At 62.4% G+C, this 18,418-nt stretch overlaps 1 protein-coding gene across 3 annotated transcripts; it reads left to right on the forward strand.

Moving 5' to 3' along the window:
• The first annotated feature begins 12,058 nt into the window (after positions 1-12,058).
• LOC103346175 (uncharacterized) lies at positions 12,059-17,174 on the forward strand. Of its 3 annotated transcripts, none has more exons than XR_016213221.1 (2): positions 12,059-14,194; positions 16,696-17,174. XR_016213221.1 is itself a non-coding variant. In XM_089304095.1 (2 exons), exons 1-2 carry the CDS (start codon positions 12,194-12,196, stop codon positions 16,700-16,702), a joined length of 1,071 nt encoding a protein of 356 aa, XP_089160221.1. In that variant the 5' UTR covers positions 12,059-12,193; the 3' UTR covers positions 16,703-17,174. The 3 variants fall into 3 exon arrangements, 1 of the variants encoding a protein (XP_089160221.1); XR_016213222.1 differs by having other exon boundaries at positions 12,059-14,145; XM_089304095.1 differs by having other exon boundaries at positions 12,059-13,257.
• Positions 17,175-18,418: the final 1,244 nt, after the last annotated feature.

An 18,418-nucleotide genomic window follows, 5' to 3' on the forward strand; every position in this document is an offset into this window, starting at 1 on the left:
GCCAGGCTGGGGAGTCGGAGGACACGTGCAGAGGGCCACGTCCAGGTGGCTCGGCTGGGTCTGGGGGTGCAGGGGCCGCTGTGACGTTGTGCTGCTCCGGCTGCACACTCTGACCCACTCTGCATTCCAGAACTGATGGCTCGGGCGTCTGCTCCCTCGCCTCAGAAGTGGCGGTGACCACGCCTGTCTTGAAGGGTGTGCAGGAGATTAAGTGAGAGGAAGCGTGGAAGGCACGAGATTTCTAAACTATTTGTTTGAAAGGCAGAGAGACAGAGGGACGGAGACCCACCGCGAGAAATCTTTGATGTACTGGCCCACTCCCCAAAGGCCCACAACAGTTCAGGGCCTGGGCCAGGCTGAGGCCAGAAGCCAGGAATGATCTCCACGGGGTCTCCCATGTGGGTGGCACGGGCCCAAGCACCTGAGCCATCATTGCTGCCTCCCAGGTACATGAACCAGACGCTGGATCAAAAGCGGAGTGGCTGGGCTCACACCAGGCTCTCCAGCGTGGGAGGTGGGTGTTACCTGCTGTGCCACAGCACCCACCCAGCACCCCCTTCTGGGTCGGGGCAGTCACGTGGTCCAGTGCTGGACTCCGAGTGCCTGAGGGCGGGGACCAGGGCCCGGCACAGTGTGGCCCAAGGCGTCACACAAGCCCATGTGGAATGAACTACATCTGTCAGGGCAGACGGTGCTGGAGCAGGAAGCACCCGACAGGTCTCAGCTGGGAGGACCTGAGCCCTTGCCGGCCCCCGCTTCCTCCTCGCCCCCCACTCCCTGCACCCGGGACAGCTCTGCCTGCGCTGCTCCTCTCCGAGCTGCCTCGACGCCGCACTAGGACCCCTCCCAGCCCACCTGCTGGCCAGATCAAACAGGATGCCCGATGGATCTTTAACCTCGCTCTTTATCTGAAACGTGACTCTAACTGGGCATCCTGTATTTTAATTTGCCAACCCCAGCAACCCCGCCCTGCCAGCCACACCACGCTCCCTCTGCACCTGTCAGCCCCTCCTGAACCCGGCTGCCCTAGCAGCTGAGACTCGTCACTCACAAGCCTCCACTGCGGGTCTGGGAGCCCCAGGCCCCCTCGGCTTTAGGGGTTCGGGTTGGAAACAGCAAACGGGGCCCCTGGGAGAAGGTGAAGTAAGTGAACAGGTAAGTGCCACAGTCGGGGCCAGGCCCGGGGGAAACGAACAGAAGCCACAGTCAGAGGAGTGGGGCTGGTCCGGACACGGAAACCCCTCAAGAGACCACACTCGGGCTGCCATGTGTGTGCACGTGTGTGCACAGCCACGTGTGTGCATGTCTATGCAGATCCATGTGCTTAGGGTACTGCGTGTGTGTGCATGCCTGCTGTGGGCTCCAGGCCCTGTGGCAGGGTCAGAACGCTGATGTCAGGAGTTGAAGGAAGAGCCAAGCACCTGACCAGTGCAAAGACAAAGATGAAGCTGGGTGATACGCTGAAGAGTCACTCAGGGCCTCACGGGCTGTGGTGACATCACACGCACACACATGAGCACATGCACACGCATGGGCTGTGGTGACACACACACACCCACATACACACATGGACTGTGGTGACACACACACGTGCACACATGGGCTGTGGTGACACACACACGTGCACACATGGGCTGTGGTGACACACACACACGTGCACACATGGGCTGTGGTGACACACACGCACGTGCACACATGGGCTGTGGTGACACACACACGCACGTGCACACATGGGCTGTGGTGACACACACACGCACATACACACATGGGCTGTGGTGACACACACACGCACGTGCACACATGGGCTGTGGTGACACACGCACACGCACGTGCACACATGGGCTGTGGTGACACACACGCACGTGCACACATGGGCTGTGGTGACACACACGCACGTGCACACATGGGCTGTGGTGACACACACGCACGTGCACACATGGGCTGTGGTGACACACACGCACGTGCACACATGGGCTGTGGTGACACACACACGCACGTGCACATATGGGCTGTGGTGACACACACGCACGTGCACACATGGGCTGTGGTGACACACACACGTGCACACATGGGCTGTGGTGACCCACACGCACGTGCACACATGGGCTGTGGTGACACACACACGCACGTGCACATATGGGCTGTGGTGACATCCCTGCACATGAACCTTCACATGTGTGCACACACTCAAAGGCTTTGGCAAAGTAGATACTTGAGTTTACTGCCTCCTGTAGACTACAGCAGAGCAGCTTGAGCTGGAATCTGACCGATGTGAGCCCCTGGTGCTGGAATTTGGTGCACACACAGGTGAAGCACGGGGCGTGCAGCTAAGAGGCCTCCAGGCCCCAGCTGGTGACTCAGGCGAGGGCTCTTGGTGGACTCCAGAGTCCTCACCACTCACCCTACCGACGCTCCGGGAGACGCAGGTAGAAACACGGAGGAAACTGCTTCCTGGGCCAGAGCTGGGAGACCGGCCAGGAGCCAGATCCTGCACGCTACGGGGCCACACAGCACACAGACCAGGAGCAAGGGGAGGCCCCAGGCACGGCCCCAGAGTCCAGGCACTGGGTCCCTTTGAAAAGGGGCCTCCAAGAACCCGGAGCAGGGCCAGTGAGACAGGAACAGATGACAAGGGCAAGGCCCCAGGGTGGGCCAGTGGGCCAAAGCTGCCCATAGAAGGGTGGAGAGGCCTGGGTGCTCTGGGTTTGCTGAATGTCATGGGGGCAGAGGCGTGGGTGGAGGGCCAGGGACCGAGCAGAGGCCGCCAGTGTCCCCAGTCTTGGGAGGCTCGGGGTGTCCAGGGTGAGGCTGGGAGCAAGTGCACAGCAGACACCAAGGAGAGTGTGATCAGCCCTCCCCGTGAGGAGGGGGCCTCAGGTCCTCAGGAGGAAGTCTTAAAGGGAGCAGCTGCCTTCCCCCTGGGAGTGGACATCGGACACTGGTCACTGAGTCACTCCTGGCCGCTTTGCTGTCCTGGAGCTCACACAGTGCACACAGGGGCACGTGCGGCTCTGCCGGGCCCCACCTTCCACCTGCCATGAGTGACAGTGCCACGGGGGGAGCCTCACCAGGAAAAGTGCTGTGTTCAGGGCCAGGGTCGGCAAGTCCCCTTCCTGGGCCCCACAACCACTGTCTGCCGTGGACTGTGGCTACCCCTGATAGACAGAGCGGGAGTCCCCAGGGGCTGCCCCACCTCCCTCCCACCGACCACACTGGGCCCCATCTTAGCTCAGCGCACCCCACGGCAAGTTGTCAGAGGGCTTGGGTTCTCCGGCAGCCTCTGTGACTGCTGAATGGCACAAGGGAAAAGCTATGGGACCGGGGTCTCCTCCCTGCACCCCTGAGCTCACTCATCTGCGCCCAGCACATAGGCAGGCCCCAAGGAAGGGTATTGGGCTTTGCTCACCTAAGAAGGAAAGGCAGGGGAGAGCCTCTGATCCCAGAAGTGGCCGTGAACTTGGAGGTGCAAAGGATGGCCCCACTGTGGGGGTCTGGGTGGGACTCTTGCCAAGGGTCCCCTTGCCATGAACACCGTTGTCCCGGCAGCAGCACACACTAGATCTGTCGCGTGGAGGGAGGTAAGCAGGGAACTGCTGTCCCCTCTGCCCTCACCAGCACTGCTAGAGCTCCCAAGGTGGGGAGCAGGAGGAGGCCGGCCCTGGACACTGAGGTCAACCCTGGGCAAGAGGTGAAGCCGTGCCCACCCCCACTGCCCCGGCACGGAATTGCAGGCTGTGGAGGGGTGGTCACATGCCTTGTGTACATACGCATGGTATGCTTGCACGTGCACTGTATGTGTGTGTGCACGAATGTGTGTGCACGTGTGCCAGAAAGGGAGAAGGTGAGTGGCGGTCACAGTGGGCCTGAGGCAGCGCTGAGTCCCTGCCAAGCTGACGGGACAAAGGCGCCGCTGGTCTCCCATTGTAAAACTCCACCAAGAGCAAAGATCAAGGCTTCTGATTTGCACAGCCCTGGTGCAGGCGGGGGCACCCTGCCTGCCTCCCTGGCACGGTCCCCATTCCCAACACCCTCTGGGAGCAGGAACGGCCACCTGGGTGTGGGCAGCCCCGGTCGCAGTGAGATCAGCGCCTCCCCTGGGTCAGTCTCTCCAGCCCCAGCACCTCTCAGCCTCAGAGGCCAGGAGCTCGCCCAGGAGACCCCAGGCCAGCCCTGTGCAGAGGGCAGTGGTCAGAGTCAGAGGACAGAGAGGCAGGTGTGGACTTTGAGTGGGTGGGGCTGCAGAGGTGGTGAGGGGCAGAGGTCTGGAACCCATTTTCAGGAGGTCAAAGGGCAGCTGAACGTGGGCTGTTTCCCAGGGTGGAGCTGATTTCAGGAGCCCACTGGTTAAGCATCCACTGAATGGAGCTGTCCACACACTGACCAGGAGGTGACCAGGAGCAGCATGCCAACTCTGACACCATATTGTAAAAAATAAGATGTGTGTGCCTGAGAAACGCAGGCAGTGGTGTATGTGGACACGCTGAGCCACAACAGCGGGGGTTCCTGCCGATTGAGTCTGATATGCTTGGGATTAGAATGCAGGGGCAGCCGGCGCCGCGGCTCACTAGGCTAATCCTCCGCCTTGCGGCACCGGCACACCGGGTTCTAGTCCTGATTGGGGCACCGGATTCTGTCCCGGTTGCCCCGCTTCCAGGCCAGCTCTCTGCTGTGGCCTGGGAAGGCAGTGGAGGATGGCCCAAGTGCTTGGGCCCTGCACCCCATGGGAGACCAGGAGAAGCCTGGCTCCTGCCTTCGGATCAGTGCGGTGCGCTGGCCGCAGCGCGCTGGCTGCGGCGGCCATTGGAGGGTGAACCAACGGCAAAAAGGAAGACCTTTCTCTCTGTCTCTCTCTCTCACTATCCACTCTGCCTGTCAAAAAAAAAAAAAAAAAAAAAAAAAGAATGCAGGGGCAATCCCTCCAGGTAATTTTTAATAACTATACATAATTAAGAAGATGAGAATGGGAAGGGAGTTCAGAACAACCCAGATATACAGACCAAGTGAGGCACATGTACACACATGCACACACATGCACCTGGCTTGGCTGTGGGGCACAGGTTTCCTGGCATCAGTGTTGGGGGCCAGGCCAGGGTCTCCTGTGCATTCTGGTTTGACCCAGGAATCACCAATGTTAGCCAATGCAAAATATGACCCTGGTTGTGCCATGTGCTGGCTGGCTAGCTTGGCCTGGCCATTTAACCTTCATGGGCCTCCATTTGCTCATCCGTAAAACGGGAATAACGGGGTTGCTGTGAAACCCACAGCTGATACAATCTCAGCAACTATGAATACTGCAGGAGACAAACAAGGAAATGACGATCACAAAAGACAGGGCTAGGGCCCAGGGAGAGGGCGGGGCTGCTCTGGGGAGGGCAAGTCCTGGGCAGGCAAGGCATGTTTATGACTTATGGACCTACACACAAACACGATTAATACACGTATGTCACACTCCACAGCAGGAGAAAAGGCCATGTTTGTGCTCAATATGAGAGTGAAACAGTGTGAGAGGGCAACAGTGTGGTTAGGAAATAGTTTCAGCAGGGAAACAGTGTGAGAGAAAAGAGTGTGAGAGGAACAGTATGAGAGGAAACAGTATGAGGGGAACAGCGTGAGAGGAACAGTGTGAGAGGAAACAGTGTGACAGAAACAGCGTGAGAGGAACAGCGTGAGAGGAAACAGTGTGACAGAAACAGCGTGAGAGGAAACAGTATGAGGGAAATAGTGTGAGAGGAGCAGTGTGAGAGGAAACAGAGTGAGAGGAACAGCGTGACAGGAACAGTGTGACAGGAAACAGCGTGACAGGAACAGTGTGACAGGAAACTGAGAGGAATAGTGTGAGAGGAAACAGAGTGAGAGGAACAGTGTGAGAGGAACAGTGTGACAGGAATAGTGTGAGAGGAACAGCGTGACAGGAACAGTGTGACAGGAGCAGCACGAGAGGAATAGTGTGAGAGGAACAGTGTAAGAGGAAACGAGCGAGAGGAACAGTGAGAGGAACAGCATTACAGGAACAGTGTGAGGGGAGCAGTGTGAGAGGAAACAGTGTGAGAGGAACAGTGTGACAGGAAACAGTGTGACAGGAACAGTGTGAGAGGAACAGCATGACAGGAACGGTGTGACAGGAATAGTGTGAGAGGAACAGCATGACAGGAACAGTGTGAGAGGAAACAGCATGAGAGGAACAGCGTGAGAGGAACAGTGTGAGAGGAACAGTGTGAGAGGAACAGTGTGAGAGGAACAGTGTAAGGGAAGCCATGTGACAGGGAAAGTCTGCACCCCAGGTGTGGCCTGAGGTGCCTCTGGGCCTCCCAGTCCCGGGCTCCCTGAGGAAATGGAAGCAGGTGGTGGCTGAGGTCTGCTCTGTAGCAAAGACTGCAGCCTGAGGTTGAGGCGGGACAGTCTCCTTGCTCTTGGTGCCCAGGAGTTGCCCCTCCTCTTGCCCTTCCCACCCCCACCCTCCCTTGACCCTTAGACAATTTCAGTTGTCAGAGACCCCAGACAAGGACCCCAGCCTTCCCCAGCCCCACCCTTCTTCCCTCCCCAACTCTCTGCCAGCCATGGCTCCCAAGGCCTCCCCCGTTGCCTGCTCTGACCCCCAGATACCACAGGCAAAGAGGATGGGAGGGTAGGGCCTCCCTCTGCTCAGACCCAAGACCCCATGCTGGGCCCTGGCACCAGGCAGCCCTCAGGGCCCAGCCCAGCTACCCTGTGACCACAGGAATGTCCCTGTGGGCCTGGCCAGGGCCCTGCTGGTGACTCCTTCCCTGTCTCTGCTTGGCTCTGGGTATTCAGTGGGTCTCTGTCAGGTCCTCTCAGGCTGCCCAGTGGCAGCATGCGGACTTCTGGCCCTGGCTGTTGCGTGCACCCTAGCCAACCAGAAAGATGGCTGGCTTGGGGGCGGGACCCCCAAAAGGAGGCTGAGGGTCCCTGTGCCAGGGCACGGGGACCAGGAAGAGGAGACGGATGAACTGGGGGTGGGAGGCAATAGAGCAGGTCAGCTGCTTGGGGGACCACAAGCAGTGGGGTGGTGGAGCTGCCTGCGGCTATGGGGGGCAGCTATGCAGGGCGACATCTGCAGGACAGGTCCCGATATCGGCCAGTGCTTTGCGACGTCCCACCTATTTCTGGCATCCTTAGAACCTGTGTGCGGCACGAGGTCAAAGCAAGCGAGAGGTGCTTGTGAGGGGCTGGGTCTCTCCCTGCCTGCCCTGCCCCAACCATCTGATGGCTCCCGTCCTTGGCATGGCCGGAGAGCAAGCTGCGTAGGCAGTCTTCCTTTCCCAAGCTCAGTTATTATTCTCTCCCACCTCGCCAGCCCTTCCCCACCAGCTGCTTTAAATATTTTTCACACAGAAAAATCCAACCACAGCTGCAAACCGACCCTAAAGTTAGCCCGGGACGTGGGAGCTGCCGGGGAAATGGCTGGGCTCAGGCAGGGCTGCGGGAGGAAGGGCCTCTCAGCACTGAGACAGCCTGTCCGGCAGCAGCAGAAGCCAAGGCAGACGGCCGGGACGCAGAGCAGCCTGGGCGAAAGCAGTGCCGGCACAGAGCCGCCGAGGACACCAGCAGCGCCCAGGAGCTCACCGAGCGCAGCCCGGGCCTCGCACCGGCCTGCAGGCACTCACCCTCACGCTCCCCGCGCAGCTGCCTGTTGCCGGACGAAGCAGGCACAGTGAAAGCGAAGGACGCTTACGCCACCACACAACCAATAGGTGCGGGGATTTGTCCAGAACCCACCAGGCCCTTGTGCGGGACCCCTCTGTGTGATGCCTGGGTGGGGTGGGGAGACAAAGCCACAGTGTCCCGTGGGGTCCCTGAAGATTGGCCCCAGCATGCCCTGCAGCTCCTAAGATCTGTGGATGCCCAGTCCCGTGTAAAACAGCCCAGGGTTCGCACTCGCCCCATACTTTAAGTCATCTCTGGACGCCCTGTGAGCCAGAGACAAGGGGTCTACCACATGGAGGGTCAGGCGTCGGGTTCAGCGGTTGAATCACTGCTTGGGGCAGACCCATCCAGTGTCAGTGTGTCCAGGCCCAGTCCCAATCCCACTTCCAATCCAGCTTGCTGCTAGTGTGTACCCTGGGGCAGCAGATGGTGACTCATGTACCTGGACCCCCGCCCCCGATGTGGGAGGCCCGTATGGAGTTCCCGGCTCAGGACTCTGAGCCAGCCCAGTCCCGGGTGCTGCAGGCATCTGGACAGTGAACCAGCAATGGCCCACTCTGTCCCTCTGCCCTTCTGTACCTGTGAAAAAATTACACAGGAATTCAAGTTTTTGTACCAAAATAATCTGTTGTTTCAATTCCACTTTCCATGGGCTCTGTGAAACGCCTTGTGTGATGGGAGTGCCTTGTAAGTAGCTGGTAACTGTGCTGTTTGTAGAACCACAGTGGTGGTGGTGGTGTCTGTGCGGGTTTGGTGCAGACATTTTCTCAATATTTTCCATTTGTGGGTGCTGAATGTGGGGATGTTAGACCTGGGGATACAGAGGGCTGACTGCATACAGCAGCAGGAGGATTCCAAGGGGGAGATCATCCCTGCAGGGGTCAAGAGCAAGGAGGGCTTCTCGGAGGAAGTGACAAAGCCATAGAGCAGACGCTGGCTCAACATCAGATACCTCCACTCAGATTGGAGACACTGCTCCCAGAAGGGGCCTAGCCAGGCTGGGCCCCAGGGAGGCAGGGCCATCGTCCCCTGCGAGAGTCCTGACCCCAGGACCTTGGTCCATGCTCAAACCCTGTCCCAGGGCCCCCCAGCTGCCCTCTTCAGCCTGGCCCCTTGCAAAGCTGTTCACAGGGAAAGTTGGGGACAAAAGCGAAAGCCAGAGTCTGCCTTCTAGAGGCTGTGGCGAGGCTGCTCTGCCAGCAGCTGGCAGGCACCAGATGCCAGCCCCCTGACTGCCCAGGCATTCCAATGAGAACCCCACACACAGGTGAGGGCCGTGCCCGGGTCACACGCCCAGAGTCGGCAAGCACTCTTTAACCTCCGCAAGGATGTGGGTTCTGGGTTTGCTCCAGATGGAAGTGACCGGGGCACAGGGGCCGTGTCCTGCTGGCTGCCAGTTCACAGGGCCTGCTACCATGCCTGGCCCAGGCGGTGCCGGGAATGAGGCAAGGCCCTGATACCCCAAAACACCCAGTCAGCCTTGCCTTGCAGAGATGGGACAGAGAAGCTGTTGTGTCTTAAAAATGTGCTCAGGACCAGGGTCTGTGCCCAAGACGTGATGGGAGAAGGCAGCAGAGCGTCCGGCCGCTGCCCCCAGCAGAAGGCACCTGCCGGTGCAGGGCAGAGCCCTCCCTGCCCGGCCTGGGCTGCGGGACCTCCTGCCCCGGCTGCCTCCTGAGCCTTTCTGCGGAGGCCAAGCCCACACTGGCTTCAGGGAAGAGAACCTGCGGCCTCTGAGCCCCAGCCCACCCCTCTGCTCAGCCTGGCCCTCACCCTCGAGGTACATGGCCTGGGGAGGGAGGGGGACACAGCTGTGCCCCAGCACCATCCTGCCGGGGGGCTCCCCGTTCCTTCCTTCCACTCACTCCACCCTGCCCGGCTCTTCTCAAGGCCCCAGCCCTGTCCCCGCCTCACCGTGTGCCCGGCTCACAGACATGTAACTCCGAAGGGTGGCCAGAGGCCACGCAGCAGCCTCCATGCCGGGCAGGGGCCGCGGGGACACTGGAAGAACTCGTGCCTGTGGATACGTGGGCACCGCATGTGTGCGTGTGTGCAGTGTTGCTGCACATGTGCACATATGTGCATCCATGTTGGGCATGGGGTGGGGGCGAGTGCAGGAACACAGAGAGCCCCCCCACAGCCACATCTGGACAGGCCTGGACAGCTGCTTGGGCAGGAAGTGGGCATGGCGTGGGGAGGGCCAGGAGAACAGAACATCCCACATGGAGAGGTCATGACGGGCAGGCACAGACACCAGCCTCTTGGCAAGCTACAAATAGTCTCTGCGGTCAGGAGCCGTGGTCGGCAGGGGGAGGCGGTGCAGTGGAGAGGGGCCCAGTCTGGTGGCCCGAGAGGCCACATGGAGCGCCCACGTCTGCATGTCAGAGAGGGCCACTGTGGCCAGACACAGCCTTGGGCTGCGGCCGGAGGGGCGCCCACTGATGGTCATCTCTGCCCCTGGTCCTCTGGCACCGCCTGCCCGGCTGAGCCCCAGTGTGGCTGTGGACACAGACGGGACCTCTGCGGGGGGCTGGGGGCAGCCAGGTGTGGACCCGTCCAGCCACCAGGTTTGTCCTCGAAGCTGCCTCATGGGCAAGAAAGGAGTACTTGGGAGCCGGCGTGCAGAGGGAGGGGACACCCACCCACCTCCTGCCTCCCCTCGGGGCAGCACCCTCACACCTGTGCCCAGCTGCTGGCTGGACACAGCTCCACAGGGTGCCAGCGCTCAGCGACCTCCTGTGTTACGAGGGGCAGAGGCCACCAAGGCCAGCCCAGGTCTTGGCACCTTGTGGGTGCCACAGGCCCCCGACGGCAGCCCCTTCAGAGCCAGTGTGTCTGGGCGTCCTGCACCCTGTCACCTGTTCCCAGGATCCTGACTCCTGTGGGGTGGAGACGTTTTCCATCCTCCACGAATTCCTGTGTTTCGGCAGCAAGGGTGTCAGGTGTTCCTGAGACACTGGCAGGCACCGGGGGTGGGGGCAGTGGGAAAGGCACTCGGGTGGGGCTATCCGTGGTGCTGAGCGGGCAGGCCGGGCCCCGCACCAGCTCTGCCAGGCTGGACATCGGAGCCCAGGGAAGCAGCAGCACTCAAACCAGAAGCTGACCGGATTCCGACAAGGACAGCGCGCCCGCACAGCGGCCGAAAGGAGGGGAGGTGGCCGAGCTCCCTGCCGGCACAGGCTGTGAGGGGCAGCGGGTTGTGCCGGCATCTCATTTTTGGACAGGCCCTGCTTTGCCCACCCAGGTCTGTGGCGGAAGAATCGCCTCCTGCGTCATGGCACGGGCCAAGCTGGGACGGCGCACACAGCACAGCCCCCCGCCCAGGAAGCCGCTGGGGATCCCTGCGGGCCTCCCAGGGGAGGGGAGTATGCTGGGGACCCCTGCGGGCCTCCCAGGGAAGGGGAGTACGCTGGGGACCCCTGGGGACCTCCCAGGGAAGGGGAGTACGCTGGGGACCCCTGCGGGCCTCCCAGGGGAGGGGAGTACGCCGGGGACCCCTGCGGGCCTCCCAGGGGAGGGGAGTACGCCGGGGACCCCTGCGGGCCTCCCAGGGGAGGGGAGTACGCCGGGGACCCCTGCGGGCCTCCCAGGGGAGGGGAGTACGCCGGGGATCCCTGCGGGCCTCCCAGGGGAGGGGAGTACGCCGGGGACCCCTGCGGGCCTCCCAGGGGAGGGGAGTACGCCGGGGACCCCTGCGGGCCTCCCAGGGGAGGGGAGTACGCCGGGGACCCCTGCGGGCCTCCCAGGGGAGGGGAGTACGCCGGGGACCCCTGCGGGACCTCCCAGGGGAGGGGAGTACGCTGGGGACCCCTGCGGGCCTCCCAGGGGGAGGGGAGTACGCTGGGGACCCCTGCGGGCCTCCCAGGGGAGGGGAGTACGCTGGGGACCCCTGCGGGCCTCCCAGGGGAGGGGAGTACGCCGGGGACCCCTGCGGGCCTCCCAGGGGAGGGGAGTACGCCGGGGACCCCTGCGGGCCTCCCAGGGGAGGGGAGTACGCTGGGGACCCCTGCGGGCCTCCCAGGGAGGGAGTACGCCGGGGACCCCTGCGGGCCTCCCAGGGGAGGGGAGTACGCCGGGGACCCCTGCGGGCCTCCCAGGGAGGGAGTACCAGCTGCTCTGCACCCCAGCTGCGCTGTGGGGAACCTTCCTCACTCTGCCGACACCACAGCCAGGCTCTGGGCCCTGTGATCTCTCGTGAGACAAAGATGGCGGCCCACCCCTCAACTCCGCCAGGGCACCAAGCAGCCCAGGGCCACCCCTACCCCAGCACTGGCCGACTTGTCTCTGGCCCTGATGCCCACACGGCCTGGGTGCCACTCAACCTCCAGCACCGGGGCAGGGAGGAGGCCGGCGCAGCACCTGACGTGGGAGTGCGTGCAGAGGAGGTGGGGCCCCCCAGGACCAGGGCTCTCCGTGGGGCCCCCCTGCCCTGGCCCACCCAGCAGCCCAGTGAGCTCATGTCTGCAGGAGCCTCGCTGCGCGGAAGCGGACGAGAGGCAAGGCTGGGGGCAGGCACAGGTGAGCGGCGATGACTGCCTCCTCAGGAATGCGCTGCCCAATTAAATCCACCTCCCAGGCGGCCCTAGCGGGTGCCAGGCCCACTACCCGGCCAGCCTGTCAGAGGCGGGTGCTGGGCGAGGCCCCTGCACCTTTCCCACCTCACGCGCCCCCCTCTCCACGGGGGATGCGGCTCCGGTCCTCAGCAGGCCACTGGCAGGATGGGCTTATTTCCAAGTGCCTCAGCCTAACCTGGGAGGCGGGCAAGGGCCTGCGCCCTGGGGGTGCCGTCAGTCTGCTAGTGCCGCTCTCTCTGTCAGAACTGCACCGCCCAAAAAGGCGGCACACAACTCTGGGGGGCCCAGGTCACCGCTCCAGGCGCCATCAGGGATCCAGACTCCTCCCTGCGCTCGGCTTCCTCCCGTGGTCACAAGATGGCTGCCCCACCTCCAGAGCAAGTGCAAATGCAAAGCGGAAGGGAGAACTCAGAGGGCCAGTGAGCCTCCATCGTCTTCACGCTTTCCTGGAAGTCCCCACCAACCGCAGGGGCCAGAACGTGCCCCGCGGCGCCCGTCAGAGACCAGCCTCCAGGCAGGCAGGTGTTGGCCCAGCACCCAGGAGAGATGTGGGCGCCAGCTCCGCGCAGGCTCAGCGGCGGCGGCTCCCGCGTGCTGGCGGCAGCCTCGCCTGCCCACTTGGCCGCCGCCCGGACGCTGCCCCGGGGCAGAGCTGCGAGCCCAGGCGCGCGCCGCCTCGCCGAGCGCCCTCCAGCCGCACGGACGCCGCTGCCCACCCGGCCCGGAGACGGCCCCGGAAGCGCCCCCGGGGTGCGCCGGTCTCCCGCTCTCTGCCGCCCTCTACCGGCGTCAAGGGGGCGCGACAGCTACGCGGCAGGAGGAAGACTCGGAACTGCGGAGAGCGCACGCGCGAGCGCACGGACTCTCCGAGCCGCCCCCCCCCCGCGTCTGCGCCTGCGCACCGCCGCCCTGAGGCCGTCTTCCGGTCCGCGCCTGCGCACGAGGGTGCCGCGCGAGCCCCCTCCCCCGCGTCCGCGCACGCGCGCAGGATCGCGCAGCCCGGGACACGAGGCAGGCGGCAAGTGTCTAGTGGGAGGCTGGGGTAGACGTGGCGGACCTGGCGGCCGCGGGGCTAATCAAGAGCTAGGAACCGCCAAGGCCGGTCCTAACTTGTGCCTGTTGTCCGGGAGGTTTTCTCCAGGAGGGTGGAGAGGAAGAGACGAGGCCGGGCCTGCGGCCAAGAGAGGGCCCAGCGCGGTGGGGCTGCCGCTGGAATCGCCGGGGCGGGCGCAGATGTGAGCCGGTGCCCCCTGGTCTCCGCAGACACTGAGAGTCACCGATCGCCATCCCCCGCTGGCCACACCACACTCGCGCTTCCTGCGCGGGAGGTCTCGGTGCACACCGGCTCCCCGTGGTCTCCGCAGACACTGACAAAGTCACCAATCGGCCATCCCCCGCTGACCACACCACACTCGAAGCGCGGGAGGTCTGGGTGCACACCGGCTCCCCGTGGTCTCCGCAGACACAAAGTCGCCAATCGGCCATCCCCCGCTGGCCACACCACACTCGAAGCGCGGGAGGTCTGGGTGCACACCGGCTCCCCGTGGTCTCCGCAGACTCTGAGAGTCGCCGGTCGCCCCTCCCCCGCTGGCCACACCACACTCGCGCTTCCTGCGCGGGAGGTCTCGGTGCACCCCGCGTGATCCCGTGCCCACCCTCTACAGGCCTCGGCGGACACTGACGCCACCCAGTGCCCCTCTCTAGGACAGGCTCCGAGTGGTGCTTCCCGGCCATGGGGTCCCAGCACTCAGCATCTGCCCGCACCCACTCCTGCCCCTGGGGGACAGATGAGACAGAAGGTGACAGCAGCGCGTCTCCTGTCGGTGCTCTGCCTCCTGGCGTCAGGCTTGGTGGTTTTCTTCTGTTCCCACACTCGGTCCTGGTGGATGACGACGCTGTTAAGCTGGTGAGAGTGGCATTCGACAGACGGGAGTCTGGTCATCCTTGACAACAGGGTGAGGCTCAGGGCCTCGCGTCCCAGGTGGTCCCAGTCGGTCCAGGGCCCAAGACGTGACACACGCTCTATCCTTCGCCCTGACACAGGCCACCCTGAAAATCAGGAACTCCAGCTTCTACCCGGTGGCAGTGACCAGCCTGTCCAGCCAGGTCCAGTACATGGACATGGTGGCTGGCACGCACGTGACCACCAGCGCCTGCCCCACAGCTCTGTAGCTGTGGAAGCTGTGGGGAAGCCAGCTGCCTGAGGTGTGTGTGGAGACAGGGAGATTGGCCTGGGGACGGTGTCAGGGCCTCTCACGCCCACACTGGGAGGAGGGGCCCGGTGCTGGCCCTCGTGGCCACACACTGACTGCGGTGCCGTCTTCCCAGGTCAGTTCACCACGAAGGCTGAGATGGGAGGACCGTAGTAAAGGTGCCTTCCCTGTCTGCACACCTGTCGGGGCCTGGGCCTGCTCTGAGTCCCAGCGGCCAGCCGCTGTCGATGTTTGCCCAGAGCGTGTGTCATCTGATTTGGTGCAGGAGGCTGTGGCCAGGGGCAGGTGAGGGGCGGCAGCCTCCAGGGGACTGGCCGGTGGATGCCTTGCTACTGACTCTCAGACCTGCCGTGCGGCAGCTGCTTCTGCACGGTGTCTGACATCCAGTGCATAACAGCGTGGTCTTCAGGCGTAGCTGTAGGGTGAGCGCCCACCTCCGCTCAGGACAGGCCTGTGTGACCCCGAGGCCGACGTGCCTCGCCAAAGATGGGCGCCCATGCCCGACAGCACGCTGTGGGGACCAGGTGTCCTGTGGGCCCAGTGTCCACGGATCCTGTGGATATTGGGTGCCCTGTAGGCTCAGTTCCCACTGACTGTGGTATGGAGACCAGGCATCCTGTGGGTGCCGTGTCCACTGACCCTGTGGTGTGGACACTGGGTGTCCTGTGGTGCGGTGTCCATGACTCCGTGGTGTGGACACTGGGTATCCTGTGGCACAGTGTCCACTGACCCCATGGTGTGGACACTGGGTGTCCTATGGTTGCAGTGTCCACTGACCCCATGATATGGACACTGGTATTCTGTAGGTGTAGTGTCCACTGACCCCGTGGTGTGGACATCAGGCATCCTGTGGATGCAGTGTCCACTGACCCCGTGGTGTGAACACTGGGTGTTCTGTGGCAGTGTCCACTGACCCTGTGGTGTGGACACTGGGTGTCCTGTGGCACAGTGTCCACTGACCCTGTGGTGTGGACACTGGGTGTCCTGTGGTGCGGTGTCCACTGACCCTGTGGTGTGAACACTGGGTGTTCTGTGGCAGTGTCCACTGACCCTGTGGTGTGGACACTGGGTGTCCTGTGGTGCGGTGTCCACTGAACCCGTGGTATGGACACTGGGTGTCCTGTGGCACGGTGTCCACTGACCCCATGGTGTGGACACTGGGTGTCCTGTGGCACAGTGTCCACTGACCCCATGGTGTGGACACTGCGTGTCCTGTGGCGCGGTGTCCACTGACCCCATGGTGTGGACATCAGGCATCCTGTGGCGCGGTGTCCACTGATCCTGTGGTGTGGACAATGGGTGTCCTGTGGCACAGTGTCCACTGACCCCATGGTGTGGACTTGCATTACATTTTGATAAGGGAGTAAATTGATAAAGAAAACATACTAATTCAAATGTATGTAACTCTAACAACAAAAATTTAAAATACTAAAAACAAAAACTAATAGAACTGAAGCAAAAATAGAGAAAATTCACATTAGTAACTGGAGAACTTGACAGCTTTCTCTGAATAATTAATAGAATAAGTAGGTAAAAATCAGTAGAATATGGAAAACTTGAAACAGGGATGTGGCAGTGTCCACTGACCCCGTGGTGTGGACACTGGGTGTTCTGTGGCACAGTGTCCACTGACCCTGTGGTGTGGACACTGGGTGTCCTGTGGTGCGGTGTCCACTGACCCCGTGGTGTGGACACCAGGTGTCCTGCTGAAGCAGCGTCTGGATCCCAGGCTCACACTGAGCACCAGAGCGTGTGATTTCGCAGTGACACGAGGCCATGTGGTCCCGTCAGAGCCCTGCCAGACCCGTGGGGCGCACAGGGCCTTTTCAGGGTGAAAGTTGTGGGCCTCCGCCCAGACTGCTCCCCCACAACACTGCCACCGGAGAGCCAGGAAGCTTGCAATTGACAGGGTCTGCCACAGACATTGTGAATGTGAGGGGTTTATGGCCGGCCCCTGGACACGGAGGACGCCCAGGCAGGCCGTCCACTGCAGATGCCCCCCAGCACCCGAGCCACTACCCTCTAGACGACGGTACCGGCCCCTGCCCCGCTGCCCTCAGTCGTAACAGCCCCAGTCTCTCCCAGCCTTGTGAAGGGCCCCCTGGGGGGGACGGCCTGGCCACCCAGCCGCAGAGATGGGTGCTCTGCTCATGGTGTTGCTGCCTGAACTTAGAGGAAATCAGGACATTTTCTTGCTTATTTCATCCCACACTGGGGATTAACCCCGCGTTTCTTTTCCCTAGGACTTGACTGAAAATTTCCTACACTGGCCATGTGACCCAGAGCTCTTGGAGACGCACCACTGTGTGACTGTGGGGCTGATTCCACAGCCGGGCAGCCCGCCGCTCTCAGGGCCCACGTGCCGTCCCCGCCCTGTGGAACAGGGAGCACGCAGCTCTCTCCCCCGCTGCACACTGTGCGTGCAGCAGACTGGACACCTGGGAAAGGCCGGCAGCGCCTCATTCTGATCTGTCAGCTGTGCTGAGGGCCCCGGCGGTGATGGGAGGCCAGCAGCAGCTGCAGGGACCAGAGCCTTGGCCACCCACAAGAAGCACCGGCACCCAGGATGTGCCTTTCCTTACCTCTTCCCAAATGCCTAGCAACTTTTCGAAGTGCCAAAAAGGCTTTTTTCCAGTAGAGGACTTGTCGTTTTTCCCCTGCACTCATTGGCTGGAACATGGGCTGGGGATTTGATAGAAAAATAAACCATGGTTTGGACTCACCTGCAGCTCCTCTGATTGCCTGGGGGTCCTCGTGCGCACCTCCGTGGGCCAGTGCGGGCTGCAGGGTGGCAAGGAGAGGGAAGGAGCCCCGAGGGCGTCCCCGGTCCTGCAGCTGCTGTCACAGAGCCGCCTGGTTCTCAGTGCTCGGTGATGAGTTCTGCGCTCTCCGTCCTTGCACCAAGGCTGCGCTGAGCAGAGTAGCACAGAGGCAGGGTTGCGGTGTTCAGGGCCGGCGGGGCGTCTGCGTTGCTGGCTCCAAGCTGTCCCCTTTTTCCCAACGGCATCGGGTGCCTTCCCCTGGGGTCAGGGACAGGCTGTGCCTCGCCGGTATTTCCTCCTTCTTGGTGTTGCCCTAGAATCCAGCTGTGGCACTCAGGTGAGACCAGGAGCACGTTTCAGACAGTGGGAGCCTGGCCTGAGGGTGTGTCCTCACACCTGGGGACATGTCCACGGTTGACATCTAGTGTCTGTCAGCTCTCGAACGAGTGCAGAGAGAGGGGGTCGGCCAGGAGACCTCAGCACCACCACTGTGTGGCCAGTGCGGTAGAAACCGATCTCCTGTCTGCTGGTTCACTCCCCCAGTGCCCACACAGCTGGGGCCAGGCCAAAGCCAGGAGCCCGGAACTGCACTCAGTTCTCCCACATGGCTGGTGGGGACCCAAGCACGCAGGGTGCGCGCCGGCAGGAGGCCGGAACCGGACACACAGTGGCCTGGACTTGAACCAGGACCCTGATGTGGCACGTGAGCACCCCAATGGCCCCTCTTCTGCTGTGGATCCGAAGCCACGCCCACCGGTGGCCACATTGACTCACTGCAGAAAAGCATCTATTGGGTACCGGCTGTATGCCCAGAGTTGCGATATGTGAAACGGTTTGTCCAGAGCCATGGCTGGAAGTTGGAAACACCTTTTCTGCTCAGCCTGGGGGGCCCCATCTGGCTCCACCAGCTTCCCCGCAGCCCCAGCGGCCCCAGAGCAGGGCCAGCCGTCCAAGGATTCGGGCCCACTCCGGCCTGCCTGTGGGAGGCTCTGCGGCAGTCAGCCGGCCCCAGGTGTTTGCATGCCTTTAGGGTCCTGTGTCCTGCTCTTGTTCTGAAGGGAAGCGACCCAGGAAGTTGTTCCCCAGCAGCCCAGAGGCTTGAGACTGAGTCGTGGCTGATGCTCGGATGCAGACGTGTGGCCGTCAGACGCTGTCGGAGAGGCGGCAGCCCAGAGAGCAGCGTGGACGTGCCCACGTCCTCTTG

The sequence above is a fragment of the Oryctolagus cuniculus genome, chromosome 9, assembly GCF_051225735.1.
Source record: "Oryctolagus cuniculus isolate XC-2025 breed Fujian yellow rabbit chromosome 9, ASM5122573v1, whole genome shotgun sequence".
In the NCBI taxonomy this organism is placed as follows: domain Eukaryota; kingdom Metazoa; phylum Chordata; class Mammalia; order Lagomorpha; family Leporidae; genus Oryctolagus; species Oryctolagus cuniculus.

What these genes read in the sequence shown, in the direction of transcription:
- LOC103346175 (XM_089304095.1), top strand. Translation starts at nt 12,194, where the DNA reads ATGACTGCCTCCTCAGGAATGCGCTGCCCAATTAAATCCACCTCCCAG.